The sequence below is a fragment of the Phacochoerus africanus genome, chromosome 11 (genome assembly GCF_016906955.1).
Source record: "Phacochoerus africanus isolate WHEZ1 chromosome 11, ROS_Pafr_v1, whole genome shotgun sequence".
Taxonomy (NCBI): Eukaryota; Metazoa; Chordata; class Mammalia; order Artiodactyla; family Suidae; genus Phacochoerus; species Phacochoerus africanus.
This window is the reverse complement of record NC_062554.1, coordinates 47,103,172-47,124,940: the sequence shown is the minus strand read 5'-3', so window position 1 is coordinate 47,124,940 and position 21,769 is coordinate 47,103,172. Positions and strand designations below refer to the sequence as shown.

The 21,769-nt window shown below is 43.2% G+C and overlaps 2 protein-coding genes across 7 annotated transcripts in view; both read right to left on the bottom strand.

The window, feature by feature from the left end:
- Window positions 1–4,420, bottom strand: part of ARHGEF12 (Rho guanine nucleotide exchange factor 12) — a 143,256-nt gene extending 138,836 nt beyond the window's left edge. For all 3 annotated transcript variants that reach the window (XM_047751872.1, XM_047751874.1, XM_047751873.1), the window contains exon 1: window positions 4,296–4,420. In XM_047751872.1, coding sequence (XP_047607828.1) covers window positions 4,296–4,327 — 32 coding nt within the window. In that variant the 5' untranslated portion in view covers window positions 4,328–4,420. The remainder of the gene's footprint in view (window positions 1–4,295) is intronic.
- A 4,492-nt stretch (window positions 4,421–8,912) lies between these two features.
- Window positions 8,913–16,276, bottom strand: TLCD5 (TLC domain containing 5). Of its 4 annotated transcripts, none has more exons than XR_007130910.1 (3): window positions 13,789–14,260; window positions 10,552–11,141; window positions 8,913–9,148 (listed from the first exon to the last, which is right to left on the bottom strand). XR_007130910.1 is itself a non-coding variant. In XM_047753649.1 (3 exons), the coding sequence occupies exon 3, from the start codon at window positions 11,035–11,037 to the stop codon at window positions 10,603–10,605; it is 435 nt and encodes a 144-aa protein (XP_047609605.1). In that variant the 5' UTR covers window positions 11,038–11,141; window positions 13,789–13,977; window positions 16,055–16,238; the 3' UTR covers window positions 9,163–10,602. The 4 variants fall into 4 exon arrangements, 3 of the variants coding, with proteins under 3 accessions (XP_047609605.1, XP_047609602.1, XP_047609603.1); XM_047753649.1 differs by lacking the exon at window positions 8,913–9,148 and adding an exon at window positions 16,055–16,238 and having other exon boundaries at window positions 9,163–11,141; window positions 13,789–13,977; XM_047753646.1 differs by lacking the exon at window positions 8,913–9,148 and adding an exon at window positions 16,055–16,111 and having other exon boundaries at window positions 9,163–11,141; window positions 13,789–13,988.
- Between the last annotated feature and the right edge of the window lie 5,493 nt (window positions 16,277–21,769).

Sequence of the window (21,769 nt, the reverse complement as noted above, 5' to 3'; positions counted from 1 at the left end):
TTAAAATTTCAATTCAAATGTCACTATTTTGAAGGCTCTTAATCATTAAAAGGAAAAGAAGCACATCTTCAAATGAAGCTTCAAAACATCATCAAAACCAAATTCTAACGGATGAAACTGAATGAAGTTAAATACTCCATTTCTGAAAATGTGGCATGATCAATTTCTAGGAGCTAAGCAATTACATGACAAGAATCTCTAGTAACTTTGTTAGACAACCATGCTGTAAAAGTGCTTCTCCAATTACCTCTGGAAAACCATTAAAATATCTTCCTGCTTCCATGACCCATATCGGCTTGGTAGGCAATTCATATCCATTTCTAGATGGCATTCAGAAGAGGCAACCACGTTGTTTACTGAAAGATTTTCCAACTATTTGCCTAGAATCACACTGCTCCATGGAAAAATATGTAAAATCCATCATTTATGGGCTTCATCAATGTATGCTTCAAATGCCATTTTCTAAACTGAATTTTTAAAAAAAAATCCTACATGTTAACTCAATGTTACATACTACATTTTAACAACTGGAAACCACAAATGTGTTAAGTAGTATTACCAGGTTAATGTATTTTTGTAATAAATCAAAAAAAGCTTCTCTTATCATCTCACTGAATATATGTGAGCATCCTATAAATGTGCCCTTAACCTGGAAGACTACAGCTCTGAATCTTTTAAAAAATTTACTTCAGATTGTACATGTTGACTCATGCAAAACTGTACAAGTGAATGTACTATTGCATACCTATATGAATCAAGATTTTAAACTGAACAACTAGAAGAAGAGACAAAAAATTGAAGACAAAGCTAGCACTGTGATCCTGATCCCCACTTTCAATTTGGAATTTATCAAATAATTGATTTTACAAGTGAATGTTACAAAGAATTTCACCTTGCAGGTGACTGAGGCAGCCTTGAAAACAGCACACATACAGAATTTTTCGTTGTTTTTTTTTTAATCAAAAAACATTATTACATGGCAGTGTTGGCAGAAAAGGTATCATGAATGAAAATGCATAAAAAGACACAGGTTTCCACACTCACTTTAAAAACTTGCTTCAGTTAAACAAGCTTTATGAACTCATAATGCTAAAAGAAAAAAGCCAATATATCAAAAACCTTTGTTACCTATAAATCAAAAACAAGAAAATCCACAAGTCCTAGTCAAGACAAAGGTTCATTTATTTCAACAAAGACCTTTATAACAATATCTTACCTATACTGTCACTGAAAATTCACTGTTCTAGAAGATAGTCTGAAATAATTTACTGAGTCCATAATTTACTGAGTCTAATGTATTCTTTCCTCTCTATCTCGCAGAAGAAATTCCAATTACCACAAGACCCCTAAACTCTCAGGGAGAGAAACAAGTGTCTAGGAGGATTAGAAACAATTAGGTATATTTTAGGACTTAAAGCAGCAATAAGTGTAAACTGAAGAGCAGCAGTAAGATATTTCTATCCCTCTCAATTGCCAGTTCTAAAAGCTGAAAAATGCAGTCTCCAGACCTCATAGAAGTAACAAAGCAAGACACTGGATGGTATTCACAAGCTGCTCGGATTTAAAAAAAAAAAAAAAAAAGTCCAGATATACCACATAAGAACAGTAGCTATCATGAACACATAGTTTGAGTTCTAAAATGATGAATGATTACACCCTTAAAAGGGGGGCTGGGAGGACCTGGGGAGTAGAGGATAAGGGGGGGTAAGGGAGTAAATAAATGTGTTAATTTAACTGCAAAATAATAACAGGATATAACAGAGTTCTGAGTATCCAAAGTGACCAATCAGAGCCTAAACAGAGCTGAATTCCATCCCAGCCCCAGCACGTCCCTAACACAAGAATAAAACCCTTATCTTGTTCAGCCATGTGTCGCCTGCCACAAACTGCAAAACAGAACAACGCCCAAAACCAGCTAGTCTGATTTCAACTGGGGACAGACAGACTCTGTAGTCAGAAGCACCACAATGAAAGAACTCTAACTCACACAGCTGGCCTGGTGGGTCTGCACACTCTACAAAACAAAGCCATACCACATACAGTACTTCAAACTTGAAAGGATCTTTAAAAAGCTACAAAGGCGCTGTTAATTTGCCAAAGGCTCTAGAATCAGCAAAACATACCTACAGTACACTGGAGTTAAGACAGTGAGAAAACAAAATGAGGTGGGTAAGGAACTATTCTATACTCATAACTTTATCAGGCTTCCTACACAGAAATAATACTGAACCAGTACTTTCAGATTTCACCCCAACATATATCCAAATCGGGGACAACTACTCTCCTAAGAGCCAACAGAGGAGTGATATTTACAGAATAAGATATATTTAAAGAAAAAGTAATGCTCCCATATGAACAATTCTTATGAAAAAAACAAAACAAAACCCCAAACTAGTAGTAAATTCCAAAGAAACACGAATACATACTGTCTCAGAAATACATATTAAGTGGCGTTTAAAGTTTCCTCTCTGAAAATATGTACAATTAGGCAGCACTTGAACTAATTCAAGGATATTAATACCCAAACCAATTTGCAGATTCATCTTATACTTGGAATACTCATCTCTTAATCCTTTGTGCCCAGCACAGCACCTGGCAAAGAACATGCATTAACTGCATGCTTATTGTATACTTATATTTCATCTAAGTTATAGAAAGGATAAAAACCCTAAGACTTTATTTCTAAGATAACGAAAGAGGAAGAAAATTGGAGAAATAAAGATGAAGAAAGGTCATTACTTGGGTGCTTTTAGGAGATTTTCACATAGAATGAATTGGTGACCGTAGGTTCTGTTTCTACAAAATTAAACGCTCCTACTACTGCAATAAAAACTAGTAGGACTACATTAGTACCTAATAAGACTTTTCTACAGGTTCAACAGAGAAAGCAAGAATTGAATGAACCAGGAAAACAATTACCCACACACCCAAGAAAATGATTTCTCAGAGGCAAAATAACCTGAGAGGAAAAGGAATGGGAATAACTCGAGGATATCAAAATAAGCATTGTTGCTATTCATGTTAAGCGTACTCTCAGAGAAGGTGAAAATTAAAATGCATTAAAAAAAACTCAAAAAATAGTTTAAATATTTAATGGACTCTTTTAAGTGAACATTCACGTGATACCGGAAAGCATCAACAGGAAGAGGAAATTCTGTTTTTGGAGTATCTGTTATGGTATGATAATGGAATTTGGCCCTTTTAAAATCAACAAATGAGTCTTACAATTGGTTAAAACTCTCTTATTATGAAATTAAACTACCTTTTGAGCACCACTAATGTTGTATTCCTCATCAAAGTGCTTTCTTTAGCCCCTTACTTCATTTATTTGATTTTTTAGTTTGAAGTTGACCCCCCCCCAGAAAAAAAAAAAGCTGACTGAAAACTTGGGACCTGGATAATTATGGCAATGTCATCATTAAACTGAAAAACAAAATATAGTAAAAGAATATGCTTTTATCGTTAAACCTAATATTCCAAATAACTAAAGAGTAAGGGAACTCCACTTAAACCACAAATAGTCTAGTTCAATTCACCAACCACCACCAAGTAACCTAGGTACATACTACAAAGGACGCACCCAACTCAATAAATCACCTGCCAGCCTCTACTACATAATTCGCTTAAGCTTTATACTCCTTAAATGCAAATGTTTCTGGAAGATGAAATACTAAAAATGCAATAATTAAAATCTAGCCCCATGGTTCCTTGATAACTGCCCCTACCAGGTACTTAGGATTTACTAGTAATTCCAATATTCTGGAAAACTATTAAGATGATCAACACCGTGCAAGTCAATAGGTAAAGGATATCAAACTCATAAATCACGCGGCAGTTTCACAATGTTCACAAATAAAAATTCCTAAACTGAAGCAGTGTCTACAGGACTACACGAGAGAAGTACAAGCGATGATGCACCAATACCCCAGCCGACTTCGGGCGCTGACCTTCACCCAAAATGACCTCCCTCTGGTCCCAAGATCCGTACAGAATCCTAATGCAAACTACCGACAGAAAAACACAATCATGGCTTTACCTACCCCTCCTCCGAGAATCTGGAGAAAAGTTTCTCTCCAGAAAAAAACAAACAAAACAAAACAAAACAACCCTACATTTCTAAATTCAATCAACCGGGGAACTTGGCAGCAACCCCAGGCTAATTGCAGAGCTCCGAAACAACCCTCTGTGCGATGCCTGTCAACTTCACTGGGCAAAGGCACTCGACAATCACTGACTCTCCTGCTAGGTCGGGCCCCAACCAGGGAGGCTAAGCGCAGGGTGAGCTTCATACCAACCTGTCGGTGATAGTAGACTGTGTGCCACTCATTGGGGCCCTTGGCGAGAGGTCCTCCTTTTATCCAACTTGCATTTTACAGTAACACCTCCACCCCACCCCCGGCGCTCTGGGATCAGGCCCGACTCCGTAAGGGACACAAGAGTCCAACTCAAAACTCCATTCAGGCATCTAGAACGTCCGACTGGAAGGGGTCAAGGAAAGGGGATGGAGATGGGAGCGAGGCAAGTTATCTCCCAAAATAAACCGATCAAGTCCGCCAGAAGGCGAGTCCTAGAGCTAGAGAGCGATCCTCGGGAAGTCACAGGAGAAAACTTCGTCACGGAGAGAAGTCGGCGAGCCTCGGGGAAGGGGGCCCGGGAGTCACTCCCGGGCCGGGGCAGGAGCGGCTCGGGGCTGGGTGTCGGTTCCTCCTCCGCGGTCTCGGGGGCTTGCAAGTCCCCGCCTCCAGGCCCGGCCCGCTGGGCTCCGCTCTCTATCTGGGACTGCCGGCCGCTCGTGGCCACAGTCTCGGCCGCGTCTCGGGCCGCCCCGCGCCAGGCGCGCGCGGCTCCATGGCCCCGGGCCGGGGAACCCCTCTCGTCCTCGTCGCCGCCCCCACCAGGCTCCGGGCCCCGGTACGAGTGCGGGAGCCGGGGGAGGGGATCCCGCAGCCGGAGGTGACAGGAACCTGGTTTCTCAGCGCCGCGGGCTGCTACCCATCCCTCGGAGGCCCCGACTCTTCCGCGGTCAGCATAGGCGGCGGCGGCAGCGGCTCCTCCCCGACGCGCCGGTAGGCGGCGGTTCCCGCGAGGGGCGGAGGTTCCCGTCCGGCCCGGCCTGGAAGTACCGGCTCCGGAGGCCGGCGGCGGCGACGGCGGCGACTCGGCGCGCAGAGCCGGCTCGCCGGGTTGTGGGGCCCTCACGGGAGCGCGCGCGGCGGGTGGAGGAGGCCGCCGATGGTGGGGGGCCGCCCGACAGCCGCGGGCGCGCGCACGGGTTCCGGTTCCGGTTCTGTCTTCCCGGCCCCGGCAGCGTCCAGCGCGAGCTCGCTCGCTCTTCCCCTCCCCCGCCGACTTTTTTGGCCTCCTTCCCTCTGACTTCGGGAAGCCGCCTCACCCGGGATCCCTCCGCGGTGCGCGGGGCCGCCCGCGCCGCCCCCGCTTGCCGACCGCGGTTGCGCGTCAACCCGCGCGGACGCCTCCGCCAGCGTCTTGTTGGGGGGAACGAAAAAGTAGTTCGGCGGAGCGGAGGGAGGTGGGGACGGTCTGGCCCCGGGACTCCCACTCGCCAACCCACTGCCGTCCCCAGGAACGCGCGAGTGCCGGATATCTGTACTTCGTAGTCTAGTTTTCGCCAGGGACCGCCAAAGAGCACGTCCCTAATCCAGAGGAATTGAGAAGAAGCTCTTTAGAAATTACCCACCCTCTCGTCCTGGAAACTTGTAGTCTTTAAAGGGAGCATACTTGTTCTTTTTTTTCGGAGAGCCCTATAGACTGCTTTGGGCCGATGGAAGCGAACTCGTGTCCGGATGCACGGACACCGTTCCATCGTTTGTGAAACAAACCCCAGCAAAGAGAAGTTTTGGCCTTGGGCGCTCACCTGGGGCACCTGCTGGCCTCCTCCCAGGATAGGGACCGCCGCGCACAAGTCTTGGCTGCCCACGGAGGGTTGGAGGACGAAAGTGTATGGGACTGGAGAGACAGAGTTTGGGAACTGGAGCCAGGATTTCTTCGTATAGTGTTGCTTTTAGGCTGCTGCTCCTGCCTTGGCAAAATGAAATGTTATTATTTGCCAAATTGAGCAAGCATGGTGCTTTCCACAGCGACTTAAGCTTGTTGTGGAAAGAAATGGGAGCAAAAAACAAAGTATATTTATCCAGTAAATAGCTTTACAGTTCTCTTTGAAGAGTTCCCAAATATTTTTATTTTTTTCCCCCAGCTGGGTAGATAAACTTAGATATCCATCTACTTTATGATTGCATAATTTGGGATTGTGGCAATTCAAGTACCATGTACAATATATTTCTTCAATTCGGCCTGTAAACATTTGAAGTGGCTGTCTCTTTATCCATCTGTTTTCAGCTTTGAGTTCAAAGCTGTATTGTTGGGTCAAGGTCTTCAACCTTTTTTGTGGAAATCAAGTGCCAAAGCACATCTAATAAACAGTGGATGTGGAGAGGGGAAAGAATTACCTCTTAAAAACGCTGTTTCTAAAAGTCAATCCAAAAGAGTGCATGAAAGGATCATTATCCTGAATAGATGCATGAGCTAAGGCTGACGTTAGAACCGGGTTAAAAAAAAAAAAAAAAGGAAAAGAAAACGATAAACAGAGGCCAAAGATGACTCTTTACTGTTTTGTTTTTAAGTTCAGGGCACAGCCAGCTAATTTTGTAATGTTTATTTTGGGAAAGAATAGAAGCAGATTAGGGTCCCAAGCCACTTTCCTAATGATCAGACCAGGACACATTGCCACCTGCTGGTGTACCCTAACATGATAATTCTATTCTGAAAACTCTTAATTAAATTGCTTATTTTCTATATGTAATTGGAAAGGGCTCCATCAGTCTATATACAATGACCAAAATGCAAACCTTTCCCCCAAACTTTTATCTTTTTTAGACATTCTAAAAAAAGGTTTTTTTGCCCTATTCTAATCATTTTACAGTGTGGGTGTCAAATTAATTGGACCCAATGACTCATCAAATCATGCATTTTAAAAATGAGCTCCCTCTTCCCTTCAAGAATGCCTCACTACACGAGCTTCAGGGATAAAACAAACTGGGAAAGTTTCCTAATTCACCTTCTCTTCCTTGCATACAAAACCTCTTGGCAGGCTGCTTTCATAATCTTTCCAAACTTAAACAGACCCAAAGTTCTAGCTGTGAGCAAGGAGGGCATTTGCTGTGGGAAAGCTTCAGAAGATGGTAAGCAAAGGATTTAATTAAGCCAGTGGTTATTCATTCCAGAGCTATTTTTTGTAGTGATGAAAATCTATATTCTCGGACAAAGCTCTAAGAGTAAAAATATGTCCAAACGCTTCTTTACAGCTGTTGGTAGCTCTGGACTGTTCTGAAGTCCCTGCATCAGAATACCTTCGGAAGAGTCATGACAATTTAGGCAGAACGCACTCCAAAGGAACATTAGTCCTTTACCTAGAAAAATGACTGGTGACACTATCTCCTGCGCATGCTCTTTGAGGAGGTTTTCCAAAGGGGTTTATTCCAAACCAAATCCTCATATCCTCATCCATGCTTTCAACCTGCCTGCTCAATTCCTACTACATGTCTAACACCATTTCAGGTATGGGAGCACAGTCTGAAGAAGGCCAAATACCCTGTCTTCATGAACCCAACTGGACATCATCATGTTCAAGGCAGCTGCTCAAACAGGTGGGCAAAATAAAAAAGAAATTAAGTCCCCGCCCCCACCATTCTTTTGGCAAACTATTTTCTGTATGTGGATGGTTGCCTCAAAAAGTGAACAGTGTTAGGAATGGTGGATGATAAGAGCAGCAAAAAGGTATTTCACCGATAAGTATAAATATGGGTCAACATTTCTGTAGGCCAAATGCCTTTTTTTTTTTTTTTTAACTCCCTGGCAGAAATACAACCACAATGATATAAAGCCAGACTCTGGGTTGATAAAAAGTTGTTTATTTTTATAAAATTTAGTACAAATCTTATTGAAATATAAATTCTTTTTGAGCAGTATTATTATTACATAGTCATCTAGATGCAAATAAGTCCTTCATTTGTGCGACCATACCACATGTTGATTAACTCTTCGTTTACCTGCCATGTAAAAATGCTGCATTTTAACTGCCGAGTCACCTTCATGTCACATTTTTCTCTCAGCGAGGCTCCTTCAGAGTTATCAGCTACAGGATCAGGACAAGCTGGAATAAGGGGTGCTCCTTCTCCCCAAAAGAGCAAGATCTGCAATCCCTTCACTTCTGAGGCATAAGGAGAAAAGAGCTGGTACCAGATTAAGTCTATTCATTTGCGTGGTATGGGACAGATTTTGCACTGTTCCAAAACTCAAGAGCTAGCTTTTTCTTTTTCTTTTTTTTTGCACCAAGCCACTTTTTTTTTTCCTTTTTTTAAACTAAGCTTTTGCTAAAATCAGCATTGCCCAGCATTCTCCTTTGACCACAGTTTTGTTGGAAAGAAGCTAACCAGTATTTCAGGGATACTGATCATAGGGGGGAAAAAAAAAGAAAAAAGAGATGGAGATGTTATTGCCAGATTATGCTCATGTCCAGCAAATCTCCTTAACCAAATGACAGTCATTTTAAAAGACCTATAGTTAGCATGTCTTTAAAGCTGCTTTTCCCAGGGCAATGATGACCTCATGTGGTTCCAACCACTCAGTCGTGCCTGGACAATGACATCCACTTTCAAAACCACTCATTAGGCTAGGATTACAAGTGACCATCGAATGGGCTGACACTTCCTACTGACCTCCAGTCTGGACCTCAGCAGCCCCATACCTCTGCTCATCAACTGAGCTACTTGGTCACCACTGGCCTCAGTAACACAATCGAATGAATAAATAAACCACAAACAAACAAATAACACTTTTTTTTCATAAAAGCCCTAGATTAAAGACCTGAATTAATAAAACACCACCTATGTCTCTATATGATACACAACAGGGTATTTCCTTTATTGACAACAGGGTTTAAAGAGTAAACAAGTCATCTGCCCAAATGATCTGGCAGGTGCAGATTCTTGCTTTTCCTAGGTAAGATGAGAGACTGTTGCACTAAGAAATACTGTTTCCTCCCCAAACAGGCCTTGTCATAATATACTGTCCAGAGAACATGGCATCTTTTCCAGAGAAAAAGTAGTAACAGGACAAACACGGGATGTATCTGAAATGGAAAAAAAAAAAAAAGCCTCATCACCCTGAGGCCAGGACATTTGGTCTTTGGTTCTAGTTTGCAATATGTATAGCAGAGCTGAAACCTGAACTGGCATCTCGAGCCCGGTGGAATCCACATGGTAAATCCCAATGGAATTCAGTCACAGCCTCTCATGCCTAGGAGATTAATGCACAAAAGCCCTGAGAACTGGCATAGTTTTCCTGGTAGGGCAGAACCTGTACAACAGGACTCGGTAAATCTGCCTGCACCTCATTCATCTCTCATCGAAAGCTCTAGCTCTATGGTTTCTGTGCAGCAATAAGTAAAGAAAGCAGGCCTGAACTGCTGTCTGTGGAAAGGACTGTTTGCAAGGTCAGCCCTTGGCTGGCATCTGGGGACTTTGTCGAGAGAGCTCCCACATTAATGCTAAGAATGGCTCACTGGGCCTAAAACTGTTTGTGCAAACGAAACAGTTCACAGTGAATACCTCCTTTGCTTCTGGGAGTCAAGAAAAGGCTGACCTCTGCACGCCGGGCCAAGGCTACCTACATGATCAACCCCCAGTTAAAACCTTGGGTACCAAGTCTCTAGCAAGCTTGATAGACATTTCACACATATTGTGAATGAAGCGTTGCTAGAGGAATTAAGCACATCCTGTGTGATCCCCCTGGGAAAGGGCTCTGGAAGCTTGGGCCTGGTTTCCCTTGTACTCTGCTCCAGTTCCCTTTGCCGATCTCTCCTTGTATCCTTTGGCTCTGATAAATCAAAGTTATGAGTACAAATAAGGGCTGAGTCCTATGAGTATTCCTAGTGAAGCCCCAAGCCCGAGGGTGATCTTGGGGACCTCAAGTATAGGAAGTCCTCTATGGTATATACCAAGTAGATGGTATAGGGAGGCTCAGGAAGTAGCCCCCTACCACTGCCATAGATTCACTCCCATCCTTCTCTCATCCTTTTACCCCGCCCCCAATTTCAAATCCCTGATCTAATGCTCGGAATGCCAAAGGCATGCATCTTCCTGAAAGTCCCTTGCGTTATAATAAATGGGGAGCATTTCTTTCAGTCGCTATGTGGAATGCAGGAAAAAGCAATTGTTGAAGGAGTCACTGCTCAAAGGAATAAAGAAGAAATAGCACTAATCTTTTTTGAGTTCCTTTCTAAGCTGTCTAATCAGCAAGCCTCCCAGGGACAGAGGAGCTGGGGTCACCACAAACTAAAAGGAAGCAGCTCTGACTGACTTACACCCGCTGCTGGGTAGTCTCACTTTCTATAGCTGCACTGCTGTAGAAGTCAGAGTTTTAATACTGGGATGTGTTCAGCTTGAAGACCAACCAAAATGATCGAAACATTGAGCCCTTTTTTGAAACCTAAGTTTGTTATAAGCAAGATTTCATAATAGCCATATCTCCAACCTGGTTCCCATGGCTGACTTAACCCATTCCAGTGTCTGGAGCCAGTCTTGGCTAGTGCATCTTGAGATGTCCGTTATGTCTCAGCTGCCGTTCCTCACTCCGCCGGCTTCTCCAGGCCTGGTACTTCTTGATGCTTTTCCTCCATGCAAAGCGCCAGATGCTAAACATGAAACACCAAGAGACAACGTACATCGCTACTCCCCCAACCTTCACAAACCACCTGGGCTTGGATGAGACCATTTCACAGAAGAGGAGGCGAGATCCTACGCCAATCCTCACGCCAGTGAACAGAGCCACAAAGAGGAAATCCACCACATCTCCAGTGAAACTATGGTAATGGCCCATTTCACGAAGAAACCAGCGCATCTGTAGCAAGGGATTGGTAATCTCGCTTCCAAAGAGGACTGCATTGACCTCTGTGCCTGACTCTCCAAGCACCAGGGCCATGATGATGCCCAAGATACTCAGTGTGTGGTGAGCCAGCATCAGGGCACCCTCAGACTGGAAGTAGATGCACCAGCCCAAGTCGAAGATGAAGTAGCCCAAGGTGAGACAGAGAACGTGCACTTGAAGAGGTGTATTGGGAGAGCCTGAAATAAACCAGGACAGAAATAAATTGAGTGGCTAGGAATTGTGCTGTCTTACCCAAGGATCATTTTTTTTTTTTTTTTTTTAGGGCCGCACCCGCACCATATGGAAGTTCCCAGGCTAGGGGTCAAATCAGAGTTGTAGGTACTGACCTACACCACAGTCACAGCAAAGCCAGATCCAAGCCGCATCTGCAACCTGCAGCACAGCTCAAAGCAACACCGGATCCTTAACCCACTGAGTGAGGCCAGGGATCCAACCTGCATCCTCATGGATACCAGTCAGATTTGCTTCTGCTGAGCCATAACTAGAACTCCTACCCAGGGATCTTACGCTGCTCTTTCTCCAGCCTTTTCACTCGCTGAGAACAAAAACAATGGCAGGCCCACGCTTTGTAAGGACAACCAAAAAAAGACTAAAATCTACCACTGTGGTCTTTATCAAACCAAACAATGTTACAGACCCCAAAAAATGTTGTTCTGATAAATCAGATCTCAATAAGTGATCTGAGTACCAACAATTATTTCAGCATCCTCTCTGTGTAGCAAGTTTTGTTCTTTTGATTAAAATCCTACACAGTCTTTTTCTTTTCTTTCTTTCTTTTTTTTAACCAGCTAAATGTTGGTTTCCAGACTTTTTTTTCCCCAGGGCTGCATCTGCAGCACATGGAAGTTCTCAGGCTAGGGGAACTGCAGCTGCCAGCCTACACTGCTTCCACAGCAACGCCAGATCCAAGCCACATGTGCAACCTACACCACAGCTCACGACAAAGCTGGATCCTTAACCCACTGATAGAAGCCAGGGATCAAACCCGCGTCCTCATGGATACTAGGCAGGTTCAATACCACTGAGCCACAGTGGGAACTCCCAGACTGTTTTAGTTATGCTTTCCCAAATGTCAGCTTAATTTCTTAGCCTAATAGGTTAGGTTCTTGGACACTAGCAGCCCTAACCTATCTTGAAAGTGGACTCTGCAGAGAACCCCAGAAGTTAGTATGTTCCGACATTCAAGAACATAGGATGCAAAGACCTAACATGTTTGAGTTCAGTGAGAATCTTCATATAGGAGTTTCTGTTGTGGCTCAGCGGTAACGAATCTGACTAGTATCCATGAGGACGCAGGTTTGATCTCTGGTCTTGTTCAGTGGGTTAAGGATCTGGTGTTGCCATGAGCTGCATTGTAGGTCGCAGATGCGGCTTGGGATCCTGCGTTGCTGTGGCTGTGGTGTAGGCGGCAGCTGTAGCTCCGATTCAACCCCTAGCCTGGGAATTTCCATATGCTGCGGCCCTAAAAAAAAAAAAAAAAAAAAAAAAAAAGCCAAAAAAAAAGACTCTTCATAAAGCTTAAGAGTTGCTTCCTATCAGTTGGACAGTTTGGGGGAAAATTCAGAAGCTCAGTATGGGAATCTAAGGAAATTAGAAAAAAAAAAAGAATCTCAGGAATTAAAAAAAAAATCATAGTTGAAGAGACTCATGGACTGAATTATGTCCCCCCAAAAGTCATATGTTGAATTCCTAAACTCCGGTACCTCAAAATGTGACTGTGTTTTAAAATAGAGCCTTTAAATGGGTAGTTAAATTAAAATAGGGTCGTTTGGGTGTTACCCTTATACAGCAAGGACGTTAGGACTTAGGCACCAAAGAAGACCACAAGAAGACACAGCAAGAAGGCAGCTATTTGCAAGCAAAGGAGTGAAGCCTCGGAAGAAATCAAACCTGCCAACACCTTGATCTTGGACTTCTAGCCTCTGGAATTGTGAGAAAATCAGTCTCTCTTGTTTGAGTTACCCAATCTATAGTATTTTGTTAAAACAGCTCCAGCAAACGAATTCAAGGGGATACAGTTCCTATATTCTAAGAAGTACCACTTGTACATCTTAGTACATTTTAATTAAAAATTAATACAGATGCCCCAAATAATAAGGCATAGGTTAAATAAAGGATGGTAAATGCATACAACATAATATGTAACAACTGAAAAGGATACAGAAGATATATATATACACACAGACATGGAAAGATGATGTCCTTTGAATATAAAATCAAGTAAAAACTGCAGGTTACCAAAAAGTATGTATAATACAGTCATTATACATGGTGGGTGGTGGAAGATGTTGATATTGGCTTTTTTTTTTTTTTTTTGCTCTTTAGGGCCACACCTGCAGCATATGGTGGTTCCCAGGCTAGGGGTCAAATCGAATCTATAGCTGCTGGCCTACGCCACAGCCACAGCAATGCAGGATCCGAGCCAAGTCTGTGACCTATACCACAGTGCATGGTAATGCCGGATCCTTAACCCACTGAGCAAGGTCAGGGATTGAACCTGCCACCTCATGGTTACCAGTCGGATTAGTTTCTGCTGTGCCACAACGGGAACTCCAATATTGGCTTTTTTAACACATTTCAAGTGATTAAATTGTAACGAGCAATTAAAATGTTTTAAAAACAGTCATGAATAGCAGAAGCAAGAGGTGACACAATATCAGAGTTGACAATCAAGACAGATGCAGACTCCCTATATACATTATAATTGTAATTATTCTTCCATGTTCTTCAGTATTACACAAATTCTGTGAAAGTCCCATCCTTCTAAGACTACCCCCAAAACATAAATTCCTAAGGGAAAATTCTCTGATGTCTCCCACCTACCTGGGTGGGTAAAAGGCCAAGGGCCATCAATGAAGCCAATGTAAGCTGAGAGACCTATTGAGAGGACTCCATGGGTGAATGTAACCAGCCGGCAGCTCCACTCATAGCTTCGGTGCTTATTCAGGCGACAGAAAGAAATGTAGAGGGAGAGCCAGCCCCCCAGGCTGCACAGCACCTGCAGACACAGAGCTAAGGCCATCCTACGGTGAAAAGACCAAAACCAGAAAGACAAAGGATGCACCCTAAGAAAACAGTATTGGGTCATTGGGTCTTCATTTCTACTATAACATCGGATTTTATAGCACAGAAACACTGCCTTCACAGAAACACTTCTTCCTTATCTACACAGCCAAGAGCCTTTGACTAAAGTGTGACTGTATTTCTGATTCTGCCTTCCTTAGAGATAGCTGGTCAAACTGTAAACTGAAAAGCAGGAACTCCATTCTGAGTTAGTAGATGGTCTGATATAACATGTTTTGATGAGTAAATTTCAGTAATAACCCCTGTGATGACTGACCTTGGGCTACAATACACAAGTAATATAATACATGTATTAGATAAGGTGTTTGTATTTCAAAAATCTCAATAAGAAGCTCTCAGGAAAAAATAACCCTCCACCACTTGTGAGCTCTGCTAGAAGTCATATGACACATGGAAGTCTGATGTGGTTTTAAGCTGATATTAAACTCAACTGAAGTTTGGGTTTGGATCACAGGTTTATTAGTCAAAATCGAAACTAGATATAAACTTAAAGATAGAACCAAACAAAGCCCCAGATATTTTGTAAGGGGGAAGAAACAAAACAAAACAAAAAACCCTCCTAGTTCTTATTCAGTTCTGAAAGTCCACTCAAGAATTGACAAGAGAGAAGCAGAATTTTGAGGTAAAAGTGGGGGGTTTTCACTGAGATAAAAAAATATCTTTAAGGTAATTATTTAATTAAAAGTGAAACAAAGTCAGAAAGCTACACTTTGAAATTTTCACTGGTGATAAATGTATTAGGACAAGAATGAGTGTAATGGAGTCGATAGACAGGATAAAATCTGAAAATAACCAAGATGTTCTTATTAATATTCATTAGCTCCTCTATTGAAAGTACAACAAAAAATGTAAAAAAACATTTCAGATATGTCTCATCGCAGCAGAAATTTTCTGCATGGCTACACTTTTGCTTAACTCTATTCTGACAAGTGAAATAGTATCTGCAGACCAACACACTTCAATACACAAGCCACTCCCAAGAATGCTATCCAGAGAGGGCTTTATGAAGGTCAAGTGCTGTTCAGCTTTCATGTGAAATCAGATTTCTATTCATGAAAACAGTAGGTGCTGATCTCTGACCCGAGTTCCAATTCTGTCTCTGCCCCTAAGTAGCCATAAGAGTGTGGACAAATGACTTTTATATCTTGAGCCTGTTTAAAAGGGGGGGGGGGCGATTAGAAAAGAAAAAAAGGATTGAAAAAACTCTATAACCCGGCCCAGTTCTGACAAGGAGTTCTGAGATAATTCTGTAAAACATCCAGGCCCAATTTTCAGAGCAAGGGCCAGAAGTACAAAGTACCCAGAGTGAAAAGAACTGTCCTCTCTCACTTCCTTTTAAAGGCCAGGGTCACCGGCCAGTAATGCGGATCAGCTCATTTGGATATGCCGATTAGTATTTTTAGAGCCTTCTTCCCTGAATCCTAATTCCCTGGCAGAACAGAAGAAACAGTAGCCCATTTACAAAAAAAATACTTAAATAAAAGAACAGACATTTGTAAATGGCACATACAACTCTGTGACCTTGGGAAAGTCACTCCATCTCTGCGTTTCAGCTTTTTACTATTGGGTGAAAGAAAGCAAGGGTATTCAGATGGCCGATGGCCATTCCAACTCAAAATTCCCAGGCTCCTGTCCTCGCTCCTCCGGTCCAGGGCCACATACGGGAGGAGGAGCGCTGGGCGGGCCCACCTGGCTCTGGGCCCCGGAGCAGGCGTGGCTGGACCTAGCAGCACCCTGACATCTGACAGGCACCGCGAGCGCATCTCCCCGGGAAGTGCCTACCCACTGCGGCCACGCCCGGCTCGGGCGCACCTGGACCCGGACCGTTATGCCAGCACCCCGCCTGGCGCCCGAGCCGGCGCCCAAAGACCAGAGGAGCCCTCCTCCCCTCAGAGACCAGCCCAGGCCATCTGCCCTCTCCTTTCCCCGCAGCGGGGCCGGGCGGGCCGGGGAGCCCAGGTCCGGAACCCAGACCGGCTGCGGGTGGTTAGCGCAGCGCAGTTACCTGGCCAAGCGCCCCGGGTAGCCTTGGGCGCCTCGGTCCCAGCGCTCAGGGCCCGGATCTCAGGAGCAGGAAGCAGCGGAAAGGAGAGAGGATGAGGCTCTGACGGCTGCAGAGGAGGAGTCGGGGGTCTAGGGGCACCTGCTGGCTGGGAGGACGGAACGCAGAGCCAGAGCTGGACCGAGGGTGTTCAGAAAGCTGGTGGGAGGGTCCTCCTTCCTCGCACAGACCTGGGAGGGGCGGGGGCGGGGGAGTATGGTGATGACCTAGTGGTGACGTGAGACCTGTGGGCTGTTGCCCTTGCTTACTTGTTTGCTTGTTGTCCGTCTGTTTGAATAATTACCCATCCCTCTGCCCCATCTAATCCCCACAGTGGGACAGCCCATCCAAAAACCAGTTGTAGAGCACCTACTAAGTGCTTTCACCTCTACTAGGCACTCTGAGAAATGTAAGGCATTGTCCCTGCCCTCATGCTTGAGTCTAAGTTGTGAAACTAGCACACAAATAACTAATTTCCAGGAAAGTGCCCAGGCCTGAAAGTTAGAAGTTATATATTCCTTCTCATGTCAGTCCTTAGCAGTAGAGTGTAAGGCTTAAGAGTAAACCAGGCTTGGAATTCCCATCGTGGCGCAGTGGTTAACGAATCTGACCAGGAACCATGAGGTTGTGGGTTCGGTCCCTGCCCTTGCTCAGTGGGTTGATGATCTGGCGTTGCCGTGAGCTGTGGTGTAGGTTGCAGACGCAGCTTGGATCCTGTGTTGCTGTGGCTCTGGAGTAGACTGGGGGCTACAGCTCCGATTCAACCCCTATCCTGGGAACCTCCATATGCTGCGGCAGCGCCCAAAGAAATAGCAGAAAGACCAAAAAAAAAAAAAAAGAGTAAACCAGGCTTAGTTACTGACCACATATTTTTGGGCAAGTTACTTAACTTTTCTGTGCCTCCATTTTATCATCCATAGAATGGGGATAGTAGTAGTAGCTGTCTCAGAAAGTTATTGCAAGAAAATTTTATACACTTTACTTGTGTAAAGTGCTTACAACAATAGCTGGCACATGGAAGTCATTCTACAAATATTAATTGTTGCTGCTGTTACATCACTTTGAGTAAATCCTTTCTCTTTCTGGATCTGTTTTGATACAAAGAAAAGTAAACTAAAAGAGACGATCAAAGTTAAGTGTGGAGGGACAAATGGGCTGAAGAGGGCTTGGCTGACCAGGACAAGCAATGATGGGCAACTGAGGGGCACAGACATTCTTAAAAAGAGAAGACCTTGAGCAGAGGTGTGAGCGGTTACTACTCTGGGGAAGAGTAAATAGTCTAGTTAGGGCCATTTGTCCTGCTAGGCCCCTAAGAGTAAGGATCACACTGTTTTCACCTTCGTTTCCCTAGTACTTCGTACAGAGGCAGGTACAATAAATGTTTGCTGATTGAACAAATGAAAAATGAGCCTGGAAATGTACACTAGAAACATATTGGGGCTCCTAAACCTTAATTATCTTCTAGACCACTTGGGAAGTGTTTTCAAAATACCCTTTGTCCAGACTGCACCTTGAAGGTTGTGCTTTAGTAGGTTTAATGTCAGGCCAGGAATCTGCATCTTTTAAAACCTGCCCATAGATCATTCAGATGATTAGTCACATTTGGGAAGCACTGATGTTAGAGGACCTTAAATAATTGATGCCAGCCTAACAAACCAGGCTGAGGTATTTTATTGTGTGGATAACAGGAAAACTATGATGATATTGGGCAAAGGAATACTTTTATCATGTTCTCCAAGTCCTTTTTCTAAGGAAGTCCGCCCCAAGGACCAGCAAAATCTGCATCACCTGAGAGTTTGTTAGAAACACAAAATCTCAGACCCTACCCCCAGATCTACTGAATCACAATCTGCATTTTAACAAAGTCCCCTGTGATTTGTATGCACATTGGGGCAGAGGTTCTGAGCCTTGACAGTGCAATAAAATCACTTGAGGAGGTTTTTGAAAAATCTCAATTCCAGACAAAGTAAATCAGAATCTGTGCAAGTGTCAATATTTATTTGTTTGTTTTCCAGGTAATTCCAACGTGAGAATCACTGCTATATAGATACACAATGAAATCAGTATAAGATGAATTGGCGAAGACCGCCTGTCACAAATGGGTTGGAATAGACCAGATAGGAGGTAATGGAAGGAAGTCACATCCTTCTTTCTGGAAGGAAGAAATCAAGAAAAATCCATTTCACTAAATTAATAGAGAATATGCATAGTTCAACCTTTCCCCATTTGTTTTTGTTGCTATATATTTTTTTCCTTCTAGTATCTGAAGCTGGAATTATCTTCTTGCTGCCAACGTTTCCCAGGAAAGAACAGGGTATATATTAAAGGCTTCAGGGGGAGTTCCCTGGTGGCCTAGAAGTTAAGGATCTGGCATTGTCACTGCTATGGCATGGGTTCGATCCTGGGAACTTTTGCATGCCCCCCACCACCAAAGGCTTCAGGAGTCTAAAGGCTGAAGGGATAAGGGAAGGTGCTAGTTCTTCCAGTGAAGCCTTTATTAGACCTTTGTCCTTGGTGACTGGGATTCCAAGTTCAAGCTCCATTACCTTGCATTAAATTTTATTAATTTTCATACCTTTGGCCACAACCCTTGTTCCACCAAATGATATGCTTTTCAACAGTTGCGTCCCCCAGGGCTGTTAGGGAGAGTAGGGGACAGGAGGCTCTCCACCAATTTATTTGAAAAACAATAATAATGTATCAGGCATTGTTCCAAGTACTTTATATGGATTAACTCATTTAATTTACAACTCCACAAGACAGTACAGTTGTTATCCCCATTTTACAGGAGGAAACTGAGGCACAGAGCAATCAAGGAACTTGCCCAAGGTGACATGATTAGTAGGAGGCAGATTTGGGCTATGAATTCAGCAATATGGAGGTCATGCTCTTAACCAGCAAGATAGGCTCCCTCCATTCACCTAGAATCTCTTACACATGGTCCTAGATTTTTCTATATTCACAGTCCTAACCTCAGTGAAGGACATTAGAAGTTGTTGAGAGGTTGAAAGAAAGAATTCAACTTTTAAAAATCTGAATTGCTATCATGTACTAGTCACAATGCTAGTCATGGCGATATAGAGAAAAGGTCAGATTCAGCTACAAGGAGCTCCCCACAGTCTAGTGGGAGAAGCAGAAGAGTCATCAGAGGCAGCAATGTATATAGCAGAGGGATGCAGAGTACCCAGGGAGAAGAGGCGCTGAGCTGACAACCTTGGGGCTCAGGACAGGAGTCCTAACTTGAGTCTAAACTCATCCTCTGAGTTGGACCAAGAGGCTTTAGTATTAAGAGCCCACAGCTGGCCCACCATTCTTGAGTCAACTTTAAGATGGAAGTTTGAAAGTTCAAAAGAACAGTAGCGCTAATTCTTTTTCCCTTTCTTTCCCTCTAGAAAAGGACTGGCTGTTGCTCTTTGATTCTCTTTTGCCTAATTCTTAGGTTAGATCCTGAAGAAGCCAACCAGGCTTCCATGAAACTTGACTGGCATAAGGAGCTTTATAGAATCTTGCAGACATGAGAAGTGATTTGGTACTCACTTTTAGGTTTGGTTCTGTTCCGCAACTGTCCAAGGCAATAGACTAGAGGTTGAGCAGTTAGAATATACTTCTATTTATTTGTTTCATTAAAAACCATGGTTGGGGTTCTTGCTGTGGCTTAGCAGGTTATGAACACCACTAGTATCCATGAGGATGCAGGTTTGATCCTTCACCTTGCTCAGTAGGTTAAGGATCCTGCTTGCCATGAGCTGTGGTGTAGGTTTCACACACAGCTCGGATTCTGCATTGCCATGGCTGTGGTGTAGGCTGTCAGTTACAGCTCCGATTTGACCCCTAACTTAGGAACTTCCACATGCTGCAGGTGCAGCCCTAAAAAAGAAAAAAAAAAAACATGGTAAATAGACCCCCCCCCAAGATATAGGCAACTGATTTTTGACAAAAGAGCAAAGGTAATACAAGAAGACAAAGATAGTGTCTTTAACAAATGAAGCTGGAACAACTGGGCATACTCAAGTGAAACAATGACCCTAGACACGGACACTAAATTAAGTGAACATGGATCACAGACCTAAATGTAAAACTATAAACTCCTAGAAGAAAACATAGGAGAAAACCTAGATGACTCTGGGTAGGGTGATGTGTTTTTAGATACAATACCAAAGATAACCCCCATGAAATAAAGAATAAGCCTGACTTCACTAAAATTAAAAATCTCCTGTTCTGCGAAAGACAATATCAAGAGAATGAGAAGAGAAGTCGCAGACTGGAAGTAAATATTTGGAAAAGACACATCTGATAAAGGACCATTATCCAAAATATATAAAGAATTGTTAAAACTCAACAGCAAATAAAGAAACAACTCAATTAAAAAATGGACAGAAGGCCTTAATAGACACCTCACCAAAGATACACAGATGGCAAAAATTTGTGTGAAAAGCGGTTCCACATCATGTCAACAGGGAAATGAAAATTAATAAAATTGGGTTGCGTTGATCATTGTACAACTATAAATGTAATAAAATTCATTGAGTAAAACAAACAAACAAACAAACAATGAGAAACCACTATACACCTACTAGAATGGCCAAAATCTCGAACGCTGACAGCAAAGGCTGGGAGGATGTGGAGCAACAGGAACTCTCATAGCACTGTTGGTGGGAATGCAAAGAGAAAATTTACTTTCTCATCAGTGGTATTGATAATGGGGAAGGCTATGAACGTGTGGGGGCAGGAAGCCACGTTGGAAGACAGTTTGGTGGTTCCTTACAAAACTAAGAGAATGAGTTTCCCACACGATCCAGCAGTCACACTCCTTGTTACTTATCCAAGAAAACTTATGTCCACACAAAAACTAGCATGCATGCAGATGTTTAGAGCAGCTTTATTCACAATTGCCAAAATTTGGAAGCAACCAAGATGTCCTTCAGTAGGTGAATGAATAAATAAACTGTGGTACATCCAGACAATAGAATATTATTCAGCATTAAAAAGAAATCAGCTATCAAGCCATGAAAAGTCATGAAAGAAACTTAAATGCATATTGTTAAGTGAAATAAGCCACTCTGGAAAGGCTATATATGATTCCAACCATGTGACATTCTGGAAAAGGAAAAACTATGGAGACAGCAAAAGGATCATTGGTTGTAAGGTATAGCGGGGAGAGAGATCAACAGGTAGAGCACACAGGATTATTAGGGTGGTGAAAATACTCTGTAGGCTATTATAATGATGGACATACATCCTCATGCTTTTGTCCAAACCTGCAGTCTGTGCCACACCAAGAGTGACCTCTAAGGTAAAGTGTGGACTTGGGATAATTGTGATGTATCAATATAGATTCATTCTTGGTAAGAAAATTTACTTTCTCGTCAGTGGTATTGATAATGGGGAAGGCTATGAACGTGTGGGTGCAGGAGCCATACAGGAAATCTCCGTAGCTTTCGCTTAATTTTGTTGTAAACCTAAAACTGCTCAAACAATAAACTATCTTTAAAGGGATCAAATGGATAAAAACCAGCATCATGGACAACGCAGGACATCAGCTTTTAGCACTCACCTGAAGAAGCACTCACTTTAGCACTCACCTGAAGAAGATGTCAAGGTAGCTAGGATTGTAGCAGGAAAACATCAGCTCTGGTGTTTCCCATGAGTGTGCAAGGAACAGGGCACATACACACACAC